The sequence below is a fragment of the Melanotaenia boesemani genome, chromosome 6, assembly GCF_017639745.1.
Source record: "Melanotaenia boesemani isolate fMelBoe1 chromosome 6, fMelBoe1.pri, whole genome shotgun sequence".
In the NCBI taxonomy this organism is placed as follows: Eukaryota; Metazoa; Chordata; class Actinopteri; order Atheriniformes; family Melanotaeniidae; genus Melanotaenia; species Melanotaenia boesemani.
In genome coordinates this window covers 1193343-1218435 of record NC_055687.1, presented here as the reverse complement: position 1 = coordinate 1218435, position 25093 = coordinate 1193343, and the positions used below count along the sequence as shown (strand labels likewise).

At 45.6% G+C, this 25093-nt stretch overlaps 2 protein-coding genes across 3 annotated transcripts in view; both read right to left on the bottom strand.

Moving 5' to 3' along the window:
• LOC121641533 (CREB-regulated transcription coactivator 2) overlaps nucleotides 1-1932 on the bottom strand; it is a 45957-nt gene extending 44025 nt beyond the window's left edge. The window contains exons 1-2 of the mRNA XM_041987730.1: nucleotides 1607-1932; nucleotides 612-905 (exon numbers count right to left, since the gene is read on the bottom strand). Coding sequence (XP_041843664.1) covers nucleotides 612-785 — 174 coding nt within the window. The 5' untranslated portion in view covers nucleotides 786-905; nucleotides 1607-1932. The remainder of the gene's footprint in view (nucleotides 1-611; nucleotides 906-1606) is intronic.
• Nucleotides 1933-3022: 1090 nt separating this feature from the next.
• LOC121641555 (zinc transporter ZIP1-like) lies at nucleotides 3023-24330 on the bottom strand. 2 transcript variants are annotated; one of them, XM_041987774.1, is made up of 4 exons: nucleotides 24235-24330; nucleotides 16098-16350; nucleotides 5349-5479; nucleotides 3023-4760 (listed from the first exon to the last, which is right to left on the bottom strand). In XM_041987774.1, exons 2-4 carry the CDS (start codon nucleotides 16291-16293, stop codon nucleotides 4083-4085), a joined length of 1005 nt encoding a protein of 334 aa, XP_041843708.1. In that variant the 5' UTR covers nucleotides 16294-16350; nucleotides 24235-24330; the 3' UTR covers nucleotides 3023-4082. The 2 variants fall into 2 exon arrangements, with proteins under 2 accessions (XP_041843708.1, XP_041843709.1); XM_041987775.1 differs by lacking the exon at nucleotides 24235-24330 and adding an exon at nucleotides 23985-24228.
• Between the last annotated feature and the right edge of the window lie 763 nt (nucleotides 24331-25093).

The following is a 25093-nucleotide window of genomic DNA, read 5'->3' as shown; positions in this document are numbered from 1 at the left end:
CCGCTCACATCAACAAACCCGGGTCCAGCTGATTATTACACACCAACTCATCTAATAATATCCTACACACGCACCTTCAGATAAACTCTGACCTCAGGTGTACCAACCTGTCTGAAAACACACGCTTTGGCTTTGCCAAAAGAGGCGCGTTAGCTTAAAAATACCGAGGACGAATCCAGCGGATAAACACACCCAACAACACACTAACTTATATTATCAAATGTAAAAGCAAACGTGGTTTACAGCGAGGGAAACTCTGAAATGATAGATTTTTCTGGCCGGAGTTTGGCGGGACGTCCTCGGGTCCTGCGGGGTGACAGCTAGCATAGTAAACAAGTCAAGTTAGCCTGGGAGCTAACGGCGGCTAACGGCGGCCAACTGCGCTAACGACGTATGGGAAACGAGCGACAAGCGGCGGCACCGCGCTGTCCACCTTATACCGGACACAAACCGACCGTTTCCTGCTCAGAACCTCTTTACCAAAGTTCATTTAGTCCACGCAGAGCGCCACGCAGACACGCACATAACGCTATATGAGAGCCTGCCGAGCCCAGGCGAGGCCTCTCTTCCTCCGGGCAGCTCTCCTCCTCCTACCTCAGTCTCAGACTCACCCTGGTCGAGGTGATGTCCATCATGACCTCCTGGAAGGCGGCTGTCTCCTCGGCCTGCCGCTGGGTATGCAGCGCTATCTTCTCGCTGAACTTTCGGGGGTTGGAAGCCCCGGACCCGGTTCCCGAGCTGGGTCCAGGTCCCGGTCCACAACCTCCTGAACCCGTCGCAGACATCTTCACCGAGCGGACGAGACGACTTGACGTAGTGGAATGGTTTTCATCAGAGAAGGGCAATAAGTGAAGAGGTCTCACTCTGCTGCTACTTAAAAAGGCCGACGGGTTACTCCTTCAAACCTTGAGATAGAAAAGTGATTATTATTGAAAATGTTCCTGATATCATGTATTTAACACGACCCAGAAACAAATTAGCTCTGGCTGAAGCTGTCATTGCCGTTTTGCGGTTTTCTTTAACCAACACCAAACTGACAGCAGCTTCTCGGGTCTAAATATTTTTTTTATTTTTCTGTTTTTAACTCCGTCTGACAAACAGATATATTTCATCAACTGAAAAAAAAAAAAAATAGAAAAGAGCTGGTAGCAGATGGGTCACGGCCATTTTCCTGTTCCTGCTGTAGTCTGTTGATAAAAGCGCGAAAGCTACTTTTTAGGATTTCTCCCGCGGAGTGATTCATCTTATGTCTAAGACGAGCTTTGCATGTAGGAAGATGGGGCCAGCGCGCCACCTGCTGGCAGATCACAGCTGCTGCAGGCTGAAATCACAGGAGCCAACTTCCTCTGATGGTTGTGATTAAATCAGCTCTGCTTCACCGGGACGAGTTTATAAAATATTAGTTACTTTTATGAAAATATCAGTTACTTTTATTAAATATTTGTTTATTTTATTAAAATTTAACAGTTGCTTTCATTAAAATACATTACCAGTCAAAACTTTGGGAATACTTTGCCGTTGGATTTAAGAGAAATTTTTGACTGGTAGTTTATTAGTTTTATTTACAAATTGAAGGTAATATCTTCTTTGTTATTTTCATACTTACTAAATGAATCCTTTGGTACAGACTGAAACCTCTGGAGGAACGGTTTTGGTCCTTTGCTGACAGTTTTACATCAATGTGAAGATTTAATGTGGATTTACTTTAGTTTGTTTAGTTGTTTTGGTTCTGATTGGGAGGTTTTGTGTCCAGTTTAGCTTCTTAATTTAGTTCTTCTAGTCAGCTTTAGTCTGAGCAGTTTCTCTGAGTCCACCTGTGGTCGTTTCAGGTTTTTTGTCTTATTTTCATTATTCTGTTTATTTCAGCTCGTTGGTTTTGTTCGGGCCCTTTGCTGCTTTTAGTTCCAGTTTTAGGTCCAGTTGAGCCGATTTTGTGTCATTAGTTGGATTTTGCATCTCTGTTTGGTTTTTAGCTTTTCTGGTTGGTGGTTTCAGGACCTTCTGGTAATTCCGGGTCTCCTGGTCCCAGCTGAAGATCGGTGTCCCTCCCGGGCCCCATGGCCTCCGACTCTGAGTAGAAACATTAGAAATCAGGAAGTGTCGCTTCAGACAACAAAACTTTATTTAAAAAAAAAAAAAGATGTTCACTTTAAATCTCTGTCAACAAATATCTGGACGTTTGGTCCTGCAGCGCCCCCTGCTGTGCAGATGCAGCACTGCATCCACCAGAATCTGCACCAGCATGTGGATCCTGATCCACCAGAACTGAACCAGAACCAGAGACCTCCACTGGCATCTTGGATCTCTGATGTGGTCCATTCAAAACCAGTTTTTCACATTTCCTGGTTTTAATAATTTTAACACATAAAATGTTAAACACGCACTGTTCCACATTTCCAGAAAGGTTTTCCAGAGGAAATCTAAATCTGTTCATGATTTTGAGTCTTTATTTATCAGGAAGACGTCTGCAGAGTCTCGCCGGTCGACTTCACCGTGTTTACAGATGAACGTTGAATCTGGTGCAGAAACAAACTCAAAATAAATTCCAGAACATCCAGTAACTGGATCCAGAAGATTCTCCAACCAGCAGGTTAACTGGGGACAGGTGAGGGTGCCAGGATTGGGTATAAAAGCAACATTTTTCCAACGATGTATCAGCCAGGTTCCTCCAAACCAATGAAAAGCTTTTTTTTTTGGTTTAGTACAATCATTTTAGACTTTTTCTGAGGCCGAGGTAATTCCTCGGTTTACCTCTTTGGTCAGTGGCTGCTGTTGTTTTTAAAGTCTTTTACAAACAAATGGAGGTAAACAACGCTGTACCATCACAATCTGGTTTATTAAAATGTATAATGAAACTGTGAAATCGTCTCTACCAACATGTGGAACTAAAGCAACAACACATTCTTTTCATTTTACAGGATCATTTTTCCTTTAAAAGAAGACGAGTGTTTTTTATTTTCTTACACGCCCTGGAGTGTCTACAAATACTTCAGAAAGGTCCACGTACGCCCTTTAAGGAAGAGTGTCTTTTCAGCCAGGATGGAGCAGGGTTCCACTTTGGTCCAAACTCCATAGAGAATAATCTAGAACTGTTCCTCAGACAGGCTGGAAAGAACTTTGGTTTTCCAGCGTCCACAGAGCAGAATGTTCTGGAAACATCTGGAAAGGACAAGGACAGAGACCACCACGGTCAGGACCTTCCAGGGTCGGACAACAACCAGGAAATCTGGATCTAACAGGAATGGACTGGAAAACCCAACCAACAAGGATCCCGGGTTCTCTACTGGCTGCTGCAGCAGCAGGTTCCAGATGATGACGATGGTCAGAGAGGAAGAGGAAGACTCATGATGCTGGAGATACGAGCTGGTGTTTGGAACTTCATCCATGTTCATTCAGACAGACTTTGATCCGATTCCAAACTCAAACATCAGCGTTTCCATGGAAACTAAACTAAAAGTTGTGATCAGCTGTGCTGTAAAGCAGTCCGGTCCTCGGTCCAGGTCCTCAGGACCCACATCCCTGCAGGTTTTAGAGGTGGCCCCTTCTTTAACACACCTGGACGAGCTGAATGTCTCGGCAACAGGCTGCAGAGACCTGGATGAGGACGTTCATGAATCTGAATCAGGTTTGTTGGAGTAGGAACACATCTAAGACCTGCAGGCAGCGGGTCCTGAGGACCTGGACTGAGAAACACTCAGACGGAGACGACCTGAACCAGAAGAAGAAAAACTGGCTTATTGCAACTTTGTGGATAAAAATGAAGCTCGTTCATTTAATGAAGATGACTTAATTTGAACCGAACCGAAGAGACAAATCCGATCGGATCCGATTGGACGAATGGACCTGATAGGATCTATCTGGACCGGGACGGCAGCCAATGATCTTCTTTCAGCGCCGTTCACCATCCTCATCTTCCTCTTCAGGTTAGTTTCTGTCCATTCGTCTCTGACGTCTCCTTCAGCTTGCAGTTCTAATCCAGTTCTGGACTCCAGATTCTGTTCTGGTCCATGTCAGAGGTCTCGTGTGGGGCCATTAAACATTTAAAACCAGTGCGTAGCGAGGCCTCAGCTGCGTTGCCATGCTTACAGCTTGATGAAGAGCACGCCGGTGACCACGGTGAAGCCCAGCAGCATCATGGCCACCTTGGGGATGCGGCTCCTGGAGGAGGCCAGCTCGTGGGGTAGGGTCTCCATGAAGGTGATGTAGATGAAGGTCCCAGTGGCCAGCCCCTCCAGCGAGCAGCGGGCCAGCTGGTGCTGGGGGGACGTCCTAGTCTCGGTGAGGCCGACGCCCAGCGCGATGCCCAGCGGGGACATGATGGCGAACACCAGCAGGCAGCCGACCATGGCCGAGCGCCGCAGCCGGCCCTGAGACAGCTGGAAGCTCAGGCTGAGGGAGATGATGCTTTTGTGGATCATCAGGGCCAGGCAGACCTCCAGGACCTCCTCGCTCTCCTCCAGCAGCCCCACCGCCAGACCCTCAAACACCGAGTGCAGAGAGAGCGAGAAGACCAGGATGAAGGTTCGCAGTGCCGACTGAGAACCAAAGTCCACGTGAAAGTGGCTGTCGGACTCCACAGAAGCCCTGCGGTTGGGCTGGGGAGCGCCCCCCTCCGCCTGGACGTGGGAGTCCGCTATCAGAGCCCGGTGTTCCTCCGGGAGAGAGGAAGACTGGTCCTTGAAGGCCAGGACAATCTGCTCCAGGACCAGGACCAGGAAGAAGCCCATGGCCACGATGAACTCCGGCAGAGGGAACTGGAGCTGAGACGGGAAGAGAAGAAGATCAGAAACCCGGTCCAGTTCTGAGCTGGGTACACATTGTTTTTTCCATTCATTTTTTGAGCTGGATTTAGAGACCAGATCTAATGGATTTAGTATCTAGAACGGAAATTTTCTGAGGTGGTCGGTGAGATTAAAAGGTTAAGAACCTGATCTAGACCCTACTTCGGGATTCATCCTGCCGTCTCCATGGTGATAAGAGGTGGATCAACATCAAGAAGCAGCGGTGGGACGACTGAAGTTAACCAGCCAATCACGATAAAAATAAAACTGATGATTTCTGGTTCTTAGTGTCTGTCCAGCAGTGATTAAAGATGAAGTAAAAACAAACATCGCACAACACTTTAGCTAATTACTATTATTCATTAAAATCTGAGATGAGTGAGATATGTGGTTTGGGGGGGGGGGGGGTGAGGGGGTTAGGACGCTGAGGTGGGGCGATGAGGGGGGATGTTGAGGGGACGGTGAGGGGATGGTGAGGGGACGGTCAGGAGACGGTGAGGGGGGACGGTGAGGGGACGGTGAGGTGGCGGTGAGAGGGGACGGAGAGGGGGGACATCATGGTCTTACTACGATGCCGGCGGTGCTGAAGGCATCCCCGATGCCCTGCAGGTAGTCGGGCAGCAGGTCCAGCAGGCAGGTGGCCAAGAAGACGCCTCCAGCGAAGCAGCTGATCAGACTCAGCAGCAGATGGCGAAAGTCTGAGGGAGGAAACACGATGTCAGCGTTCACACAGATACACACACACACACACCCTGATTCAGAAATTAAATAAAGCAGAAATGTTTTTAAAAGTTCATGTTATATATCTTACACATCTCCTGATGTGGAGCCAGTTAACTTTGAATTCCTGTCTATTAATATCATTTTTCCCAATAATCAATCAATCAATCAATCAACCTTTATTTCTATAGCACCTTCTCATACCCCAGGGTACCCAAAGTGCTGTACAGATGAAATGACAACAAATAAAACATCAAATCACAATGAAACAAGCAGTTTAAAACAGTAAAACAGACAGATAAAAATATAATTAAATTAAAAGACCTAGCCTAATGATCCTGCTCTCCAGGGTTAAAAGCTAAAGTAAAAAGATAAGTTTTCAAAAGACATTTAAAATTATTCAAATCTCTGGCAGACCTCACAGAGAGAGGAAGTCCATTCCAAAGTTTTGGAGCCACCACGGAGAAAGCTCTGTCTCCCCGAGTGACTAACCGAGTCCTCGGGACTACTAACCTGAATTGATTTTCCGTCCCTACCAGGACGGTGGTCGTAAAGCAACTCGGACAAATAAAGAGGTGCTAGACCATGTAAACATTTAAAAGTCAAGAGTAAGAGTTTAAAAGAAATTCTAAAAGCAACAGGCAGCCAGTGAAGGGATCGCAGCACTGGCGTAATGTGCTCCCGCCGTCTGGTACCCGTTAGTAAGAGGGCAGCTGAGTTCTGAATCAGCACGAGACGGTGCAGAAGAGATTTATCAATCCCAGAATAAAGGGAGTTGCAGTAGTCCAGTCTAGAGAAAATGAAAGCGTGAATAACCCTTTCTAGGGCCTCACGGGGAAGGTAAGGTTTAATTCTGCTGATAAGCCTCAGCTAATAAAAGCTAGACTGGACTAGTGCACAAACCTGCCTGTCAAATCTGAGGTTAGAATCAAATAAAACACCAAGGTTTTTAATAAAAGAATGAATAAATAAGTCCAGGGTACCAATAACGCTGCTGCATCCTGCCAGCAGGTCAGATTTACCAAAAATAATGACCTCTGTTTTTTTGCTGTTTATACACAGGAAATGTGTGTTAGAGATGAAAAATGAATCATCTCTAACACACAGACCTCCTGCTGCCTCATTAGACTGATGTAAAATATCAGCAGTTCATTCTTTCACACACATGATGATTACTCTAGAAGACTTCGACAGTAACTGACTCCATCGCTGCTCCTCCAGTGACAGAGGCCTGGCAGCCGGCGCCAACCTCACAGTTAACAAAGGAACCAACATCCATTCCTCCACTTCCATAGACTGGATACTGGTCACAAATCCGGGCCGAATACTGACATCTGGTGTGATGTCCGACTGCTTCCACGACCATTCAACAGTGTTTTGTGTATGGAAAATTAAAATGGCTACACTTCCACCAGATATATTAATGTGAGAAATCAATACTGAGCCTTCCTGAACGACCTTGCTAATATTAACTGGACTAGATTTCAGCTGACCCCCTATGTCACAGATGCGTTTGAATTTTTCTACTCTGAAGTGCTTAAAGTAACTGATAAACATGACAAACACGAAGGAAGATGAGGCTAATTTATTTGTACAACACATTTCTTGTACAAGACAATTCAAAGTGATTTACATAAACATTCCAGCAGAAAGAGCATTAAAACACAAAGATTAAAAGAAATAAAATTAATTAACAAAAACAGAAAGAAAAAGCAAAAATAAAATGAATAAAATGCAAGAAATAAAGTTCCAGTTTGGGGAAAGACAATATTTAAACATGATTCCAGTTTAAAGAACCAGATCCAGATCTGGACTGTAAATAAAAACTAGTCCAGCAGCAGAGAACAGGTGGGTCTTTAACCTGGATCTAAATAAACTGAGTATTTCAGCTGATCTGAGGCTTTCTGGGAGTTTGTTCCAGACATGTGGAGCATAGAAGCTGAATGCAGCTTCTCCATGTCTGGTTCTGACTCTGGAACTGATAAGAACCTGGATCCAGATGACCTGAGGGTTCTGGTAGGTTCATACTGGGTCAAGAGGTCTCTGATGTATGTTGGTCCTAAACCATTCAGATCTTTCTAGACCAGCAGCAGAACTTTAAAGTCTATCCTCTGACTGGACCAGGCAGCCAGTGTAAAGACCTCAGAGCTGGACTGATGTGGTCCACTTTCTTGGTCTTAGTGAGGACTGGAGCAGCAGAGTTCTGGATCAGCTGCAGGTGTCTGACTGATGTTTTAGGTAGAACCTGTAAAAACTCTGTTACAATAATCAAGCCCACTAAAGATGGAAGCTGGACTAGTTTTTCCTGGTCCTGCTGAGACATCACATCTTTTACCCTTGATATGTTCTTAAGCTGATAGTAGGCTGACTTTGTGGTTCCCTTCATGTGGTTCTCAAAGTTTAGGTCTGAGTCCATCAATACACCCAGATTTCTGGTCTGGTTGGTGGTTTTTAGGTGTATAGACTGAAGCTCTGTTGTGACCTTTAATTGTTTCTCTTTGGCTCCAAAAACCATCACCTCAGTTTAGTTTTTGTTTAACTGAACAAAGTTCAGACACATCCAGTCATTAATCTCCTCATTACATTTACCAAGAGCCTGTACGGGGCCTCGGTCTCCTGGTGACATTGTAATATATACCTGTGTGTCATCTCTTCCTCTGGGTTCTGGTTGGGTTCTGGGGGCTGGGTGGGGGCGGATGCGGCTCCTCTTGGTTCTGGTTGGGTTCTGGAGGCTGGGTGGGGGCGGATGCGGCTCCTCTTGGTTCTGGTTGGGTTCTGGGGGCTGGGTGGGGGCGGATGCGGCTCCTCTGGGTTCTGGTTGGGTTCTGGAGGCTGGGTGGGGGCGGATGCGGCTCCTCTTGGTTCTGGTTGGGTTCTGGAGGCTGGGTGGGGGCGGATGCGGCTCTTCTGGGTTCTGGTTGGGTTCTGGGGGCTGGGTGGGGGCGGATGCGGCTCCTCTTGGTTCTGGTTGGGTTCTGGAGGCTGGGTGGGGGCGGATGCGGCTCCTCTTGGTTCTGGTTGGGTTCTGGAGGCTGGGTGGGGGCAGATAGGGCTCCTCTGGGTTCTGGAGGCTGGGTGGGGGCGGATGTGGCTCCTCTGGGTTCTGGTTGGTCTATCCTGGGAGAGAACTCCTCCTGGATCTCAGTCTGGGCACCGAGTGCAGAGGGATGATAGAGGAAGTAAAAAGTTGGAGGTGAACAGTTTCACTCCTGACTTGTTCACATTTAATACTTTTGCCTTAAAAAGAAGCTGCGTTACCAAAACATGTAAAAGTTGTTAATAAAAGCAGTTTGTGGATAGAAGCCAGTTATTAAGTGGCAGGAATCTACTGAATCTCTCCTCTTCTGATGGAGGACCAGGTCCACTGATGAAAACTGCTGCTTTCAGAGAGCTCGCTGGTCTAACAGTACAGTAAAGTCCTGGTCCTGGTTCTCAACCTCAGATTGGTGCTGGGACACATCATGTGACCCTGTATGTAGAACCATGGCTCTCAGCCACGGCTTCCAGAATCCTCTCCTGCAGGTCACTGATCACATCTTTAGGGAAGCAAAGGACTTTGCTGTTCCTTCCTCTGAACATCATTTACAGCAGAATCACCAGTAATCAGAGTTTCAGGCCCAGCCTTCAGCTTTCCCCGCGGCCTTGTCCTTCCTGACCGGTTATCAGTCCTCACCTCGCAGTCCTGGGATAGATGGTCGTGGCGGGGGGTGAGGCCACTGGTGGCTGGGCTATTCTGGGGCGGGCTGGGCGGGGGTTCTGGGCTCTGGTGCCCGGGGGTGGTCCTCCTCCCTCCGGGGTGGTGGGCTCCGTATGTGCCTGGGGTCTGGGCCTGCCCGGATGTGCTGCCGTGGTGTGGGTTGGTGCATGCCCTGGTGTCTGGTTGACACCCTGGGACCCAGGGTATGGCCCGGGGGCAGGGGGGGTGTAGGGGTTTGAAGGAGGGCTGAGTGGGATTCGGGGGATTATAGGGGGAGGTGCTGGGGTGTGAGACAGGGATACTTGTGGGGGTGGTTGCCCCGGGGCCGGGTCCCGGGGTGGCTGCGCTGGTGGGCTGCTGGCTCTATGGGGGTTGGGGCTCGCTGTCCGCTGGTCCGCCTGGGGTGTCCCCCACAGGGCATGGTGGGAGGGTTGTGTGTGGCGTGATTGTGTGGTGGTGAGTGATTGTGGGTGCGGCATGGGGGAGGGTGTGAGTGTGGGGTTATATGGGGTGCAGGTTGAAGTAGATAGGGAGTGGGGGGAGGGGGCCGATAGCACCCTGGTTCCCGGGGTGTGCAGCTGTAACATCGGGGTATGTGCTGGCCTACGCCGGGTGGCTGTCTGGGGGGGCCTGGTCCTCCTAGGCATGTTGCGGGCCCTCTGCCTTTGGGGGGTGGGGCGGCTGCCTCTGGGCTCCTGGGGCCCTGAGCCCTTCGCTTGGGCTGCCCTGGGTGGGCCGGTCCCTGGCGGGGCCGGCGGCTGCTGATCTTGGCCCACTGGGGCCTGTGCCCCGGGACCGTGGGGGGCTCTTGCTGGGGCTATCCTCTGCCGCCCTTCGGGTGGGGCTGGAGTCGTCTTTGTGGTGGGGTGGCATGGGTTGGTGCTCCGGGTCTGCTGCTGAGGGCCCGGCCCAGGCCCTGGTCTGCCTCTGGCCTCCGTGGAGGCGTGGTCGCATTTGCATGATCTCACTCACCACTCTTCATCACTGATCACTCCTTGTTTCTCATGCTCTGCATGCTGACACAGTCACTGAGTTGTCTAGTGGGTTTTTAATACTAAGCCATAATTATAAAAAAAAAAAAAAAATTTTGCATTTTTCCTGTGAGTTAGTATCTGGTCGCTGTTATGTCTTTTTGATTTGATTTGGTTATTATTTAAAAACTCTTAATGACTGGCAGCCCTGTTTTTTCTGTGTGTGTGTTTCTGTTTTTGTAAAAGTTGTAGGAAATGTTCTGGTGTGTTCATGTACAGGTGTAACAGTTTGTTGTCTGGTGATGGTGTGGATTGAAGGTCGTTTCCTTCTGTCTGTGATCTTTTTGTCTCCTTTCTTCTTTCCCTTTTGCTCTTTTTGCTATTTTCCATCTTTTTCTGTCCCCTCCGGTCAGGTCCAGCAAGATTACATAGATTCTGTGATTCAAAGTAAATAAATAAATAAATTAATCACATTATCAAGAGGAGCCTTACCCATAGACCTCCCATTGGCAGAGCAAATTTGTTCAGCACGATACAGAAACCAGATTATCATTTTGCTGCTATGATGCTGGACAGGACAAGTTAAAAAAAAGAAAGAAAAAAAAAAAAAAAAAAAAGAGGGGATAGATGGTCGTCCATAAAGATCCAAGTCCTCCGATGTTCTGTAGTTCCACATTCAGGCGCTTTGGAGGTTTGTTGTTAACCTTCCCAGTCTGGGTGTCCTGTTTCCTACCATGTAGAGGGTAGAAGAGGTGCTTTGTTTTGTAGGGAGTGGAGACCAGTCGGTCTCAGACTTCAGCTCGCTGCACCAGCCTGAGATACGTTGTCCTCCTTTTCCAGAAGGCAGGGTTTACTTTCTGGTTTTGTACCAGTTCCGGGGAGGATTTTTACCCGATGATTTACTGTAATTCACAGAGGCTGCCTCTTTCTTGGTAGTGTTATCTGTGCCTTTTAGCCGTCTGTTAGCTTGCTCATCTCCGCTGTTTTGAATCAGTGGCAAGGTCGTTTCATTTCCACACCGACCATTTACTTCAATATTAACTTCAAGGCGGCAAAATTTCACCTCCAGCGCTGTTATCTTCTTAAATAAGTCTTGGTAGTCTCTGTGGAGATGGAAGACATCCTGCTGCTCATTAGCCTAGCGTTAGCACCTTTCCAAGCTACTTAGCTTTAGTGAGTGCTACGTGGCTTCAGCTGTGTGTAGGTATTTAAAAAACTACTGTGGGTGGGTTTGTAAGTAAAAAAAAGGGGGAAAAGCAGCATAAAAATTGAAGCAAAGCGCCAGAGCAGCAAGTGAGTTCATAAGGAAGCAGGAAGACAGCTTCCATGGATTAGTCCTGACTTAATTAACCTTTATAAACGAGATCAAGCTTGGACTAAATACAGGAAATCTAAAGACTGCTGACTGGGAGAGATACGTCAGCTTAGAAATCATTCCAAGTCAAATTATTATAAGGAAGCTTTACTGAAAACCATAATAATCCTAAATTATTTTGGTGTCATCTGGATCAGCTTTTTAACAGATCTAGAGGAAATACAACCAGTCATGTCAATGTTAATAATAACTCAATCTCAGAAGTCTTTAATCAACACTTTTCCTTTAGTGTACGACTAATCATTCACATCTTACAGGTTCACTAAACAAAGTAGTCCCTGAGGCATCATTTTCCTTCAGTTTTCATATTCAGATGTTCAACAAGCAATAAATGAACTTAAAAATAACAGTAGTGTGGGTCCTGATGGCCTAGAAGTGAAATTTCTTAGACTTGGATCTGGCGTACTTGTTTACCCACTAACCGATCGGTTTAATCCATAAACACGTGCTCCATTCCCCTCATCTAGAAAACTGCGAGGGTAACACCTATCCTATGTACCATCACCAAATTATTAGAAAAATAAATTTTCCATCAACTATACAATTTGATTATAATATGATTATATAATCATTATAATATTTGGACATCTTATCTCCTAATCAATCAGGCTTTCACTCTGGCTATTCAACAACTACTGCCCTGCTTAAATTTACAAAAGATGTGTTCTCTTCCTTTGATCAGAATCAGAATACAGGGGCTGTATTTCTTGGTCTTTCTAAAGCTTTTGATCTAGTCACATAGATCTAGACCAGGGCTATTCAATTCGGTCCTACGAGGGCCGCAATCCAGCAAGTTTTCCATGTATCCCTGTTTCAACACACCTGACTCAAATTAATTAGTCATTGTGCAGAACTTGATTGGCTGTTAGATCCATTAATTTGATGCAGGTGTGTTGAAACAGGGATATATGAAAAACCTGCTGGATTGCGGCCCTCGTAGGAACGAATTGAATAGCACTGATCTAGACACTTACTTCTGGTAAAACTCAACTCTGTTGGACTCAGTAGGAACGCTCTTTTATGGTTCAGTGCCTATTTACACAACAGACGTCAATTTCTTGTTTTTGATGGTCATCAGTCTGGTCGTTGTATTGTGGTAAAAGGTGTGCCACAGGGCTCTACTCTTGACCTCCTTTTACTTTCTATTTTTATTAACGGCTTTCCTCAAGTCTGTATCAATTTGCAGACCCATCTGTACGCTGATGACACTGTCGTCTATCTGTCAGGCTCAGAGATACCTAATCTACAAAATCTACTACACGATGGTTTGAATTTAATTATAAACTCACTAAAAGCATATTTGTAAAAACTTAGCTTAAATTAATCTACTTGCATGCTATTTGGTACCCAGAATTCTCTTCATTCAGTAAATTTAAATATCTATTTTGAAAATTTCTCGTTAATGAACAAGCTGCAGTGAAATATTGAGGTGTCCTGCAAGACCCAGAACTAAAATTTAAACCACGTATTAATTATATAATCAGACAAACTTACTCTTGCTTAACGCCTCTGTACCGATCATCTAATCGCTTTACACACAATTAAAGAAAATTGTCTCCTAGTTGATCTTACCCATTATCAATTATGCTGACATAACTTACCAAAATACATACGATATATATCTTAAACCATTAAATGTCTTATTTATTACTCTGCAGATATAAACTCCTTACAGAACTCATCACTGTTCACTACATGAGAAACTTCATTGGTTACAGCCTGACGGGAGACGACGGTGCAGCGTGCTTTTTTTATGTGCATCCATATCTAAAATGTTGTTTAGTTCCTTTCACACCAACCTTACGAAGCTCAGAAATTCTCTGCTTTACTGTTCCTTTAGTTCAGAAGGAGGCAGGTACCTTAAAACAGTCTGTCGGTGTTTGTAATGCTGCTTCCTTCCTTATGTGTTAACCTGCACCCGTGTCAAACGTAACTGAGAAACGTCTGTTATTTGTACGTGAAAACGGCTGGAGAACAGGCCTGTGTGAGCGGGACTGGTTCCAGGTTAGACGCTGTGTCCTGTATTGTCTTGGTGTTGTGAACAGTGTTGTATTGCATGTTTGTTGTATTATATGAGAAATATTATGTCTGGGTTTTATTGGTCCCCCTTGCAAAGGAGATGCTACATCTCATCTTTTCTATTAATTTAATTTAAACTTATTTATTCTTATTAAAATGTATTTTTATTTATTATTAACATTAATTAAGATTTTATAATTAATAATAAATGTATTATGGTAAAACAATCATGTTCTTATAACACTATTATAATTATTATATTATTTTAAATATTTGCAAAATATAATTGATTTATTAGTGAATATAGAAAAAAATAGATTATAATTTATTTATTTATGCTATTTATTAAATATTTATTTTTAATATATTTCCACTTATTCATTTAGAGGTCACACATTAGACACAGAAACAAATGTAAATAAAATATGTTTAGAGAAAAAGAGATTAGACTTAAATGAATCTACGAATTAGAAATATATCTAATTTAAAAACAATTCTAAGATATATAATATAATTATATATATATATATATATATATATATATATATATATATATATATATATATATATATATATATAAACTGATGAATAATAACAATATTGATGAAATATTAATACCAGACTATTAAAATATCCTAAAATAAAAAAAAGACTGAAACTGAAATAAAGTGAAACTTGTTGCAAATGAATCAGAAACTTGTTCAGACTTCATGACTTACTGACAGATTCTATTTAATTCTTTGAAACACTAATTTGCATATTTATTAATTAAATATAACAAGAACTGAACTTTTCTCGGAATAAAGTCAACTGGGATGTTTGATCAAACTAAATTTAAATGAAGGTGTTTTGTTGTGTCGACACATAACAGACGACTCAGCAAAGACCCGGTTTAAACTGGATCTTTAGGCTCTTTGTCACAAAGACGCTTCATTTGTTCCCATTTCTTTAGTTTCATCTGTAAAACCAGCAAAGACCTGAACCAGGACCTGAGAGATGCATCTGGACCTTCAGCTGAAGAACTGGACTGAAGATCAGTGGAAACAGGTCTGACGGAGGGACGGATCCTCCCAAGAACCCGGACCTCAACAGGTCTGATGGAGGAATGGATCCTCCCCAGAACCCGGACCTCAACAGGTCTGATGGAGGAATGGATCCTCCCCAGAACCCGGACCTCAACAGGTCTGATGGAGGAATGGATCCTCCCCAGAACCCGGACCTCGAGGCGACTGAAGCAGTTTTGGATCACCTGGACGGAGAACGGAACAAAAGGAGCCTACCAGGATTCGGGCTGGAAAGTCTTTATCTCGCTATGTAATAGGTCACATGATCAGATCTGTTCCTGAGCTCCTCTCAGGAAAATTTCCCTCCTTCTTCGTTTGTCTATTATCCCTTAAAGCTTCAAGACATGTGATTGGTGGAAAGTTTGACAGGAAGTGGCTTCACTTCCTGGTCTAAATAGAGGTCTCTTAGCAACAGAGGAATGATAAATAGTAATGAAATAAAAAGGGTGGAGCTGCTTTACAGAGGGAAACCTCCGCATACCTTGCAGGTAACCCTACGTTAACACACCTGGATCATGGCTGCTGTGAACTCCGTCCCCTCCAGCTGTAATTCCATCCAGGTTGCAGGCAGCAGTTTCACTTCCCTCCTCAATGATCTGAACATTTTCTACCAGGTTTGAAAAGGACAACAGCATCCAGCTAAGATCCATCCTCTCCACGCTGAGCCCTGCCAGCTCAGGTCTCTCAATCAGCTCTACAGACGTGGTGAAAGCCCTCAAAAGGACCAAATGAGCACATCTCCAGGACCAGATAACATCTGAACTGTGCTGAGCCGCTGGGAGGTGTGTTTCAGGGGTCTGTGACCAGCAGCCCAGTCCCAGCCGATGTGGTAATACTGGACACCGATTCCCATCTCGAAACAGGGCCCCGCTAAGGTCCTGCATGACCTCAGACCTGTGGCTCACCTCTCTGGTCTTCAAAGCCACGGAGAGAAGGACCACATCATCAAGATAACGGACCCAGTGATGGACCCGCTGCAGTTAGCCTACAGGACTGGCAGAAGTGCTGATCATCTAATAAACCAACACGAGCACTTTAATCCGCCTCATGGCTTTTTAATGCCATAGTCTGTTTATAGAATAGAATAGAATAATAGAATAGAATAATAGAATAGAATAGAATAATAGAATAGAATAGAATAGAATAGTGATGTTTTTATGATGAAATGTGATAAATAATGCTGTTATCATGGATCATTGTGGATTTACCAGATAGAGTCTCTGAATAAAACTACATTTAGTGGCTGAATTGTAAACCTCCTGGACGGGATAGAAATGCTGGAAAACCTCTGTAGATCAGCTAAAGGGTAAAATATCCATCACATTTACCCCACAGAGCTACACACCACCGCTCCTGGTGGAGGAGGAGATGGACCTCGGGGAGATACGATGGAAGTTTAAGGGTCAAAATCTTCCAGCTGAAACAGTTTAACGTCTATTTTTCTGTCTGTGAACATCTTCATCCACCTACCGGGGTCCACGCTGCAGCAGCCCGTCCTCCGGACGATGCAGAGGGGGACGAACCCAAACAGCAGCGTGACGGACAGCAGGACCACCAGCGCGCCCAGTTTGATCTCCAGGGCTGGAACGTTGCGCTGCAGCGCCGGCGTTTCCATCCCAGCAGACAGGAGGACGGAGGAGGCGGCAGATCTGCTCGGTAACGCCATCTTCAGCTTCTCAGAACCTCCTCAGTCAGACCTCCTCCATGGACTCGGGACCAGAACCTGTCAGACAGAACAGAACCTGGTTAGATCTGGTTCTGGTCTGCAATGATGCAGATCAATACTGAAAAATACCTGACCAGATATGTCTGTTCCACATTTTTATGTTAAATATCACAATTTTAGTCATTTTAAGTAAATATGTAGTTTATCACATATTTATATGAAAACACTCATGAACAGGAAGGAGTGACTAGTCTAGTCTAATATTTACCAGAAATATTATTACCATGGTAACTGTTCCCACTACTACTTTACAGTCCGATTATACCATTGTGTGGAGTGTAGGATGTAATATGTAGACCATTATTATTATTATTATTATTATTATTAATACTGTTACTACTGCATAACTCCACCACTGTAGTTAATTAATGTAAATTTATAGATTATATAAACATAATAATGATCTCATTATTACTGTATGGCTCCATGACAAACAAGTGTTCATTAAGGAGATATTGATGTAAATACTGAGTACTTTATTAGTGGTTATTATCAGTAATGAACGTGATGATTGTAGTAATTTAACTGTGTATCAGGTGGAAGGAGCCGTCCAGAGACATGATGTTAGGTAACGTGTCTCAATGTGGCTGGTATACTGTACGCTTCTGTACCGTAACACGTCGCTGGTATACTGTACGCTTCTGTACCATAACACGTCGCTGGTATACTGTACGCTTCGGTACCATAACGCACCGCTGGTATACTGTACGCTTCTGTACCGTAACACATCGCTGGTATACTGTACGCTTCGGTACCGTAACACATCGCTGGTATACTGTACGCTTCGGTACCGTAACACATCGCTGGTATACTGTACGCTTCTGTACCGTAACACATCGCTGGTATACTGTACGCTTCGGTACCGTAACGCGTCGCTGGTATACTGTACGCTTCTGTACCGTAACGAGTCGCTGGTATACTGTACGCTTCGGTACCGTAACACATCGCTGGTATACTGTACGCTTCTGTACCGTAACACATCGCTGGTATACTGTACGCTTCTGTACCGTATTGCGTCGCTGGTATACTGTACGCTTCGGTACCGTAACGAGTCGCTGGTATACTGTACGCTTCGGTACCGTAACGAGTCGCTGGTATACTGTACGCTTCGGTACCGTAACACATCGCTGGTATACTGTACGCTTCTGTACCGTAACACATCGCTGGTATACTGTACGCTTCTGTACCGTAACACATCGCTGGTATACTGTACGCTTCGGTACCGTAACGAGTCGCTGGTATACTGTACGCTTCTGTACCGTAACACATCGCTGGTATACTGTACGCTTCGGTACCGTAACACATCGCTGGTATACTGTACGCTTCGGTACCGTAACACATCGCTGGTATACTGTACGCTTCTGTACCGTAACGCACCGCTGGTATACTGTACGCTTATATACTGTAACGTACCGCTGGTATACTGTACGCTTCTGTACCGTAACGTACCGCTGGTATACTGTACGCTTCTGTACCGTAACGTACCGCAGGTATACTCGGTACCGTAACGTACCGCAGGTATACTGTACGCTTCGGTACCGTAACGTACCGCTGGTATATTGTACGCTTCTGTACCGTACTGCTGGTATACTGTACGCTTCTGTACCGTAACGTACCGCTGGTATACTGTACGCTTCGGTACCGTAACGTACCGCTGGTATATTTTACGCTTCTGTACCGTAACGTACCGCTGGTATATTTTACGCTTCTGTACCGTAACGTACCGCTGGTATACTGTACGCATCGGTACCGTAACGTACCGCTGGTATATTGTACGCATCGGTACCGTAACGTACCGCTGGTATACTGTACGCTTCGGTACCGTAACGTACCGCTGGTATATTGTACGCTTCTGTACCGTAACGGTCCGCTGGTATATTGTACACTTCTGTACCGTAACGTACCGCTGGTATACTGTACGCTTCAGTACCGTAACATACCGCTGGTATATTGTACACTTCTGTACCGTAACGTACCGCAGGTATACTGTACACTTCGGTACCGTAACGTACCGCTGGTATATTGTACACTTCTGTACCGTAACGTACCACTGGTATACTGTACGCTTCGGTACCGTAACGTACCGCTGGTATACTGTACGCTTCTGTACCATAACGTACCGCTGGTATATTGTACACTTCTGTACCGTAACACATCGCTGGTATACTGTACTCTTCTGTACCGTAACGTACCGCAGGTATACTCGGTACCGTAACGTACCGCAGGTATACTGTACGCTTCGGTACTGTAACGTACCGCTGGTATACTGTACGCTTCTGTAACATAACGTACCGCTGGTATATTGTACACTTCTGTACCGTAACACATCGCTGGTATACTGTACGCTTCTGTACCGTAACGTACCGCAGGTATACTCGGTACCGTAACGTACCGCAGGTATACTGTACGCTTCTGTACCGTAACGTACCGCTGGTATATTGTACGCTTCTGTACCGTACTGCTGGTATACTGTACGCTTCGGTACCGTAACGTACCGCTGGTATATTGTACGCTTCTGTACCGTAACGTACCGCTGGTATATTGTACACTTCTGTACCGTAACGTACCGCTGGTATACTGTACGCATCTGTACCGTAACGTACCGCTGGTATATTGTACGCATCGGTACCGTAACGTACCGCTGGTATACTGTACGCTTCTGTACCGTAACGTACCGCTGGTATACTGTACGCATCGGTACCGTAACGTACCGCAGGTATACTCGGTACCGTAACGTACCGCAGGTATACTGTACGCTTCGGTACCGTAACGTACCGCCTCTCTGTCACATACCAAGGAAGACAAGGTCTTCTGCTGGGTGATTTCAATGCCAGCCCTCCCGTCACTGTGGCGATCCGCGGTGGAGAATGGATTAGTGGAACATCCAACCAGTTTCACCGCGGTCGCGTTTCCACTGGGAGAAACTGGAGAATGTTTGGTTCATTTGCTGCTTCACATAAAACATGACTTACGTATAAACTTCTTGTCTGACCGTCCTCCCGGTTACACATGAACAACGTTTCTGTGTTTCTGGTTGGATGAACCAGAATCTGTTCAAGAGTTAAACGATGGGGTGCAGATTGGAGTAGGTGGGGGGAGGGGGCCGATAGCACCCTGGTTCCCGGGATGTGCGGCTGTAACATCGGGGTGTGTGCTGGCCTACGCCGGGTGGCTGTCTGGGGGGGCCTGGTCCTCCTAGGCATGTTGCGGGTCCTCTGCCTTTGGGGGTGGGGCTGCCGCCTCTGGGCTCCTGGGGCCCTTCGCTTGGGCTGCCCTGGGTGGCCGGTCCCTGGCGGGGCTGATCTTGGCCCACTGGGACCTGTGCCTCACGACCTTGGGGGGCTCTTGCTGGGGCTCTCCTCTGCCGCCCTTCGGGTGGGGCTGGAGTCGTCTTCGTGGTGGGGTGGCTTGGGTTGGTGCTCCGGGTCTGCTGCTGAGGGCCCGGCCCAGGCCCTGGTCTGCCTCTGACCTCCATAGAGGCGTGGTCGCATTTGCATGATCTCACTCACCACTCTTCATCACTGATCACTCCTCTTCCTCATCCTCTGCATGCTGACACAGTCACTGAGTTGTCCAGTGGGTTTATTTACTAAGACATAATTCTTCTTTTTATTTTTCCTGTGAGTTAGTATCTGGTCGCTGTTATGTCTTTTTGATTTGGTTATTATTTAAAAACTCTTAATGACTAGTTTTTTTCTGTGTGTGTGTTTCTGCTTTTGTAAAAGTTGTAGGAAATGTTCTGGTGTGTTCATGTACAGGTGTAACAGTTTGTTGTCTGGTGATGGTGTGGATTGAAGGGTCGTTTCCTTCTGTCTGTGATCTTTTTGTCTCCTTTCTTCTTTCCCTTTTGCTCTTTTTGCTATTTTCCATCTTTTTCTGTCCCCTCCGGTCAGGTCCAGCAAGATTACATAGATTCCGTGATTCAAAGTAAATAAATAAATAAATGAATCACATTATCAAGAGGAGCCTTACCCATAGGCCTCCCCTTGGCAGAGCAAATTTGTTCAGCACGATACAACAACCAGATTATCATTTTGCTGCTATGATACTGGACAAGTTAAAAAAAAACGAATGAACGAGAACGTTTTTATAAACTTTAATGTAATTTGTTCTCTTTTCTGCTTGCTGTCGTCTTTCTAGCTTTTCCAGATCCTTCTTTTTTCAGGAGTGCAGACAAACAGGAAGATGGACGGGACATAGGCTGGGGACGACGGCTTGTCTTTTACCCAGGGGACGACACGATTAGCCTCAGCCACATGTCTGTTAGCAACAGGCTAACGTGAAGTGTCTGGTCCTGGGACGTAAAAACGTTAAACCCCTGCAGTTTGCTTCATTTAGTAAAGCATTGCCTTAATTTTCCATTAATAAATATATTCAGAATCAGAGCAGCCTGCCATGAGTAGACTTGAAAACCATACAAAATTAATTTTCTATAAACTTCTCTCCGACTAAGACATGTCGACAGACATGTTGAACTGGTGTTTAGCGACGTTCCTTATATACCCTGCTCCCGTCTGGGAACACTGTCAGCCCTGGTGTAGGACCCCTAGAAGGAGGTTTTAGATGACCCTAGCAGGAGGGTAATACACTTCTTTTATGTGCTTTCAAAGCTGTTCAGACGTTATTTTCATCAGATTTTTTTACGTGAAAAGCTAGCTGTGGGAGCGAGCTGGTAGCACTACTTTGTTCATCTTTTGCCACCCACGAATATCACCGATGTACAAGTCATGTGATCAATGAAGAAAGCTGAGAATGATCTGTTATCTGCACAGCTTGTGTTAAAGGGGGAAAAGGTGCACAAATGAGGCCTTTTTTTAGGTCTACATGAACTGATTATTACAGCTAAAGTGATCACCTGATGAAAATAAAGTGAATAAAAACGAGTAAAACAAGCATGTGTTTTACCAGCAGGTGTTACTTTGGGTGATGCTGCTGTAGGACTTTTATCACGGCTGCACAAACACTCACACTTCAGTGATAAAAGGAAAAAGCAGTTTTTATCCAGATCATCAGTTTTATCAGAGTTTCTTCATCAATGTCGGCTGTTTAACTTCAGTCGTCACATCTGCTGCTTTTAGGACAGAAATTATCACCATGGAGACGGCTGGTGAGATGACGATGAATTCTGCATTATGATCTAGAACATGGTGGAAATAGTTTAGAACAACATATAGAAGTACATTACATGCTGCATTTACTGACTATTGGACATCTGACGTTTACCCAAGAGAAGGTCAATTAACGGTAAATATTTGTAGCATCGGCTCGTTCTGGTGATACGATGCCGTAAAAACGGGCAGATTTCAGGCAAAATGGTGATTAATCTTGATTCATTTGTTGATTAATCTGATTAAAGTTTCAATCATTTGACAGCCCTAATGTTTTGGCGTTACATTTAAATAAACTTTTTTAATCAATCACTAACTAGAATGCAGTTATACTTAATTGTTTTTAATAAATTAATGTGTAAACAACAAAGTTATTACTGGCGCGTTGCAGAAATCTGAATCTGTCGTTATTTCGGTGAGAGAAGATGATTTGGGCATCTAGCTCCTTTTCACAGCTGAGAACCAAAGCCACCAAAAATGGCTCGGTACAGGAAGGGTCGGTACAGGATTGGTCGGTACGGGTCAGTACAGGAAGGTACAGGATGGGTCGGTACAGGATGGGTCGGTACAGGAAGGTACAGGATGGGTCGGTACAGGATGGGTCGGTACGCATCGGTACAGTAAGAGTCGGTACAGGATGGGTCGGTACAGGAAGGTACAGGAAGGGTCGGTACGGGTCGGTGCGGGAAGGGTCGGTAAAGGGTGGGTCGGTACAGGAAGGTACAGGAAGGGTCGGTACGGGTCGGTACAGGATGGGTCGGTACAGGAAGGGTCGGTACGGGTCGGTACAGGAAAGGTCGGTACAGAATTAGTCGGTACGGGTCAGTACAGGAAGGTACAGGATGGGTCGGTACAGGATGGGTCGGTACGGGTTGGTGCGGGAAGGGTCGGTACAGGATGTGTTGGTACAGGACGGGTCGGTACAGGATGTGTTGGTACAGGAAGGTACAGGATGGGTCGTTACAGGAAGGTACAGGATGGGTCAGTACAGGACGTGTTGGTACGGGAAGGTACAGGAAGGGTCGGTACAGGAAGGTACAGGATGGGTCAGTACAGGACGTGTTGGTACAGGAAGGTACAGGATGGGTTGGTACAGGAAGGTACAGGATAGGTTGGTACAGGATGGGCTGGTACAGGATGGGTCGGTACGGGAAGGTACAGGATGGGTCAGTACAGGACGTGTTGGTACAGGAAGGTACAGGAAGGGTCGGTACAGGAAGGTACAGGATGGGTCAGTACAGGACGTGTTGGTACAGGAAGGTACAGGAAGGGTTGGTACAGGATGGGCTGGTACAGGATGGGTCGGTACGGGAAGGTACAGGATGGGTCGTTACAGGATGGGCTGGTACAGGATGGGTCGGTACAGGAAGGTAAAGGATGGGTCAGTACAGGACGTGTTGGTACAGGAAGGTACAGGAAGGGTCGGTACAGGATGGGTCGGTACAGGAAGGTACAGGATGGGTCAGTACAGGACGTGTTGGTACAGGAAGGTACAGGAAGGGTCGGTACAGGAAGGGTCGGTACAGGGAAGGTCATACAGTTCACGGGTCGGTACAGGACTGGTTAGTAAAGAACTCGGTCCAGGACAAGTTAATATGCATTTATGCATTTTTTTGTGTTTCCACAGTTAAAAACTGGAAAGGGTCTCAATCTTACCGATCCAACCCTAAAGGGTGGAGCTAGACACGCTACGATCCTGATTGGTGGAAAGAATCATCACTTCCGTTGTGACATTTTGTTGTCTAAAGCCAAAAATAAAGACAACCTGCTGGACGTCCACCATTCTCCTCCTCTGGTTCTGGGTCTTTATAAGGTTAACAGGAAGAACCTATCCAGGTTTTCCTTCCTGGTTCTGGTTCTGATGAAGGTTTTTGTTTTAATATGGATCATACTGGATGCCTAACTAGATCATAACTGGACTACAGCGAACTGGGCTGAAGTGGACTAAACTGGACTGGACTGTATGACCTGAGCTGTTGTGAATTGGAACTGTATAAATAAAGTAAGTAAGTAAATGTTTATTTATATAGCACCTTTCAAGGTAAAAATCACAAAGTGCTTCACAATAAGACAAAACACTAAATAACAGTAATACAGAGATAATAAAAACAAATAAAACTAAGTAAAAGCAAGTTTAAAAAGAGGTCATGGAGTCCACAGATCTCAGGCTTAGAGGAAGGAGTTCCAGAGGACAGGAGCCACTGCTGCAAAGGCTCTGTCCCCCTTAGTTTTCAGCCGTGTTGGTTTAACAACCAGCAGATGACTCGATCAGGGACCTGCTGGGCACGTAGAGCTGTAGGAGATCCCTGATGTATTCAGGTGCCTGGTCATGTAGGGCTTGATAGGTAAAAACCAGAATTTTAAAATGCACCCTGTAATAAATGGGCAGCCAGTGCAGCTGGATTATATTAAAATTATAGTTACTAATTAAATGTCAGTTTATTCTTTACTAAGTAATCCGATTACTCTCATCAGTCTCAGGATGATTGACACTGACTTAACTTTTTTACTTCGATGTCTTACCTGTGTGACTTCCTGTACCACGTGACCTCCTGATGCCCAGGTGTGTGTGTGTGTGTGTGTCAGCAGCTTTGAAAACAGTTTTTGGAAACAGGTCTTCCACTGACAGTGCAATAAACCAGAACCGGAACCAGATTTCTGCTGTAGTCCGGGTTAACTCGGAACCGAGCTGGTTTTGACCCATTAGTTCTGAACTCATGAGTCCAAGCCACGCGCGTGAATTCGCGCCTCGCGCTCCCGTTCTGGGACCCACCTGCTTCTTTCACGGACCGCGCGGACTCGTTCTCCTTCTCCTCCGTCTGGTCTCACGTGGATCGGGAAGTGTGACTCAGTTTCCATCATCTGATCCCGCCTCATGATGGAGCTGCTGTCAAGATGGCGGCAACAACACACTAAAACAACTTCCGGTTATCCTCTGAATCTGTTGTTTTTCTTTTCTATCTATCTATCTATCTATCTATCTATCTATCTATCTATCTATCTATCTATCTATCTATCTATCTATCTATCTATCTATCTATCTATCTATCTGTCTGTCTGTCTGTCTATCTATCTATCTATCTATCTATCTATCTATCTATCTATCTATCTATCTGTCTGTCTATCTATCTATCTATCTATCTATCTGTCTGTCTGTCTTCTTCAGCTCTGACTGTAGGAGGTTTTGTGGTCCTGGGTTTAGAATCTGTGGCTTGGACTGATTCACTTTATCTTAACGGTGCTTTATTTTGGCGGTCCCAGCCCTGACCTCCTGACTTCCTGGCTGTAACTGGGGGGAAGTTGGCAGGGTTGCAGCTGGAGGAGGATCTTTCCAGCTCCTCAGGAATCCTGGAATTCCTGGAACAGGAGTCACTCATTAACAAAGGTCAGAGAACTCCAGCTGGAGATCCATAAGTGACTCTGAGTCTGCCAGAGACCATCAGAACAGACCAGCAGCTCCACCAGAGTACCAGACCACAGCTGGACAGTCTGTCTGTAGGTAACACCTTTGTTCCCAGGATAGGGGTCAGATCCAGCTGTCTGGGGCGCCGAAAAGGGGGCGTAAAGGGGAAGGATTCTAGGGGCCCATGACTGACAGGAGCCCAGAAGGGCCTCAATGCAGCTGTAATACT

Excerpts from the sequence above, each read along its gene's own strand:
- LOC121641555 (XM_041987774.1), bottom strand. The coding sequence starts at position 16,293 with ATGGCGTTACCGAGCAGATCTGCCGCCTCCTCCGTCCTCCTGTCTGCT. Across the intron at positions 5,480-16,097 it reads CTGCTGCAGCGTGGACCCCG|ACTTTCGCCATCTGCTGCTG; the intron begins GTAGGTGGATGA and ends TTCCTCCCTCAG. Across the intron at positions 4,761-5,348 it reads TCAGCACCGCCGGCATCGTA|CTCCAGTTCCCTCTGCCGGA; the intron begins GTAAGACCATGA and ends TTCCCGTCTCAG.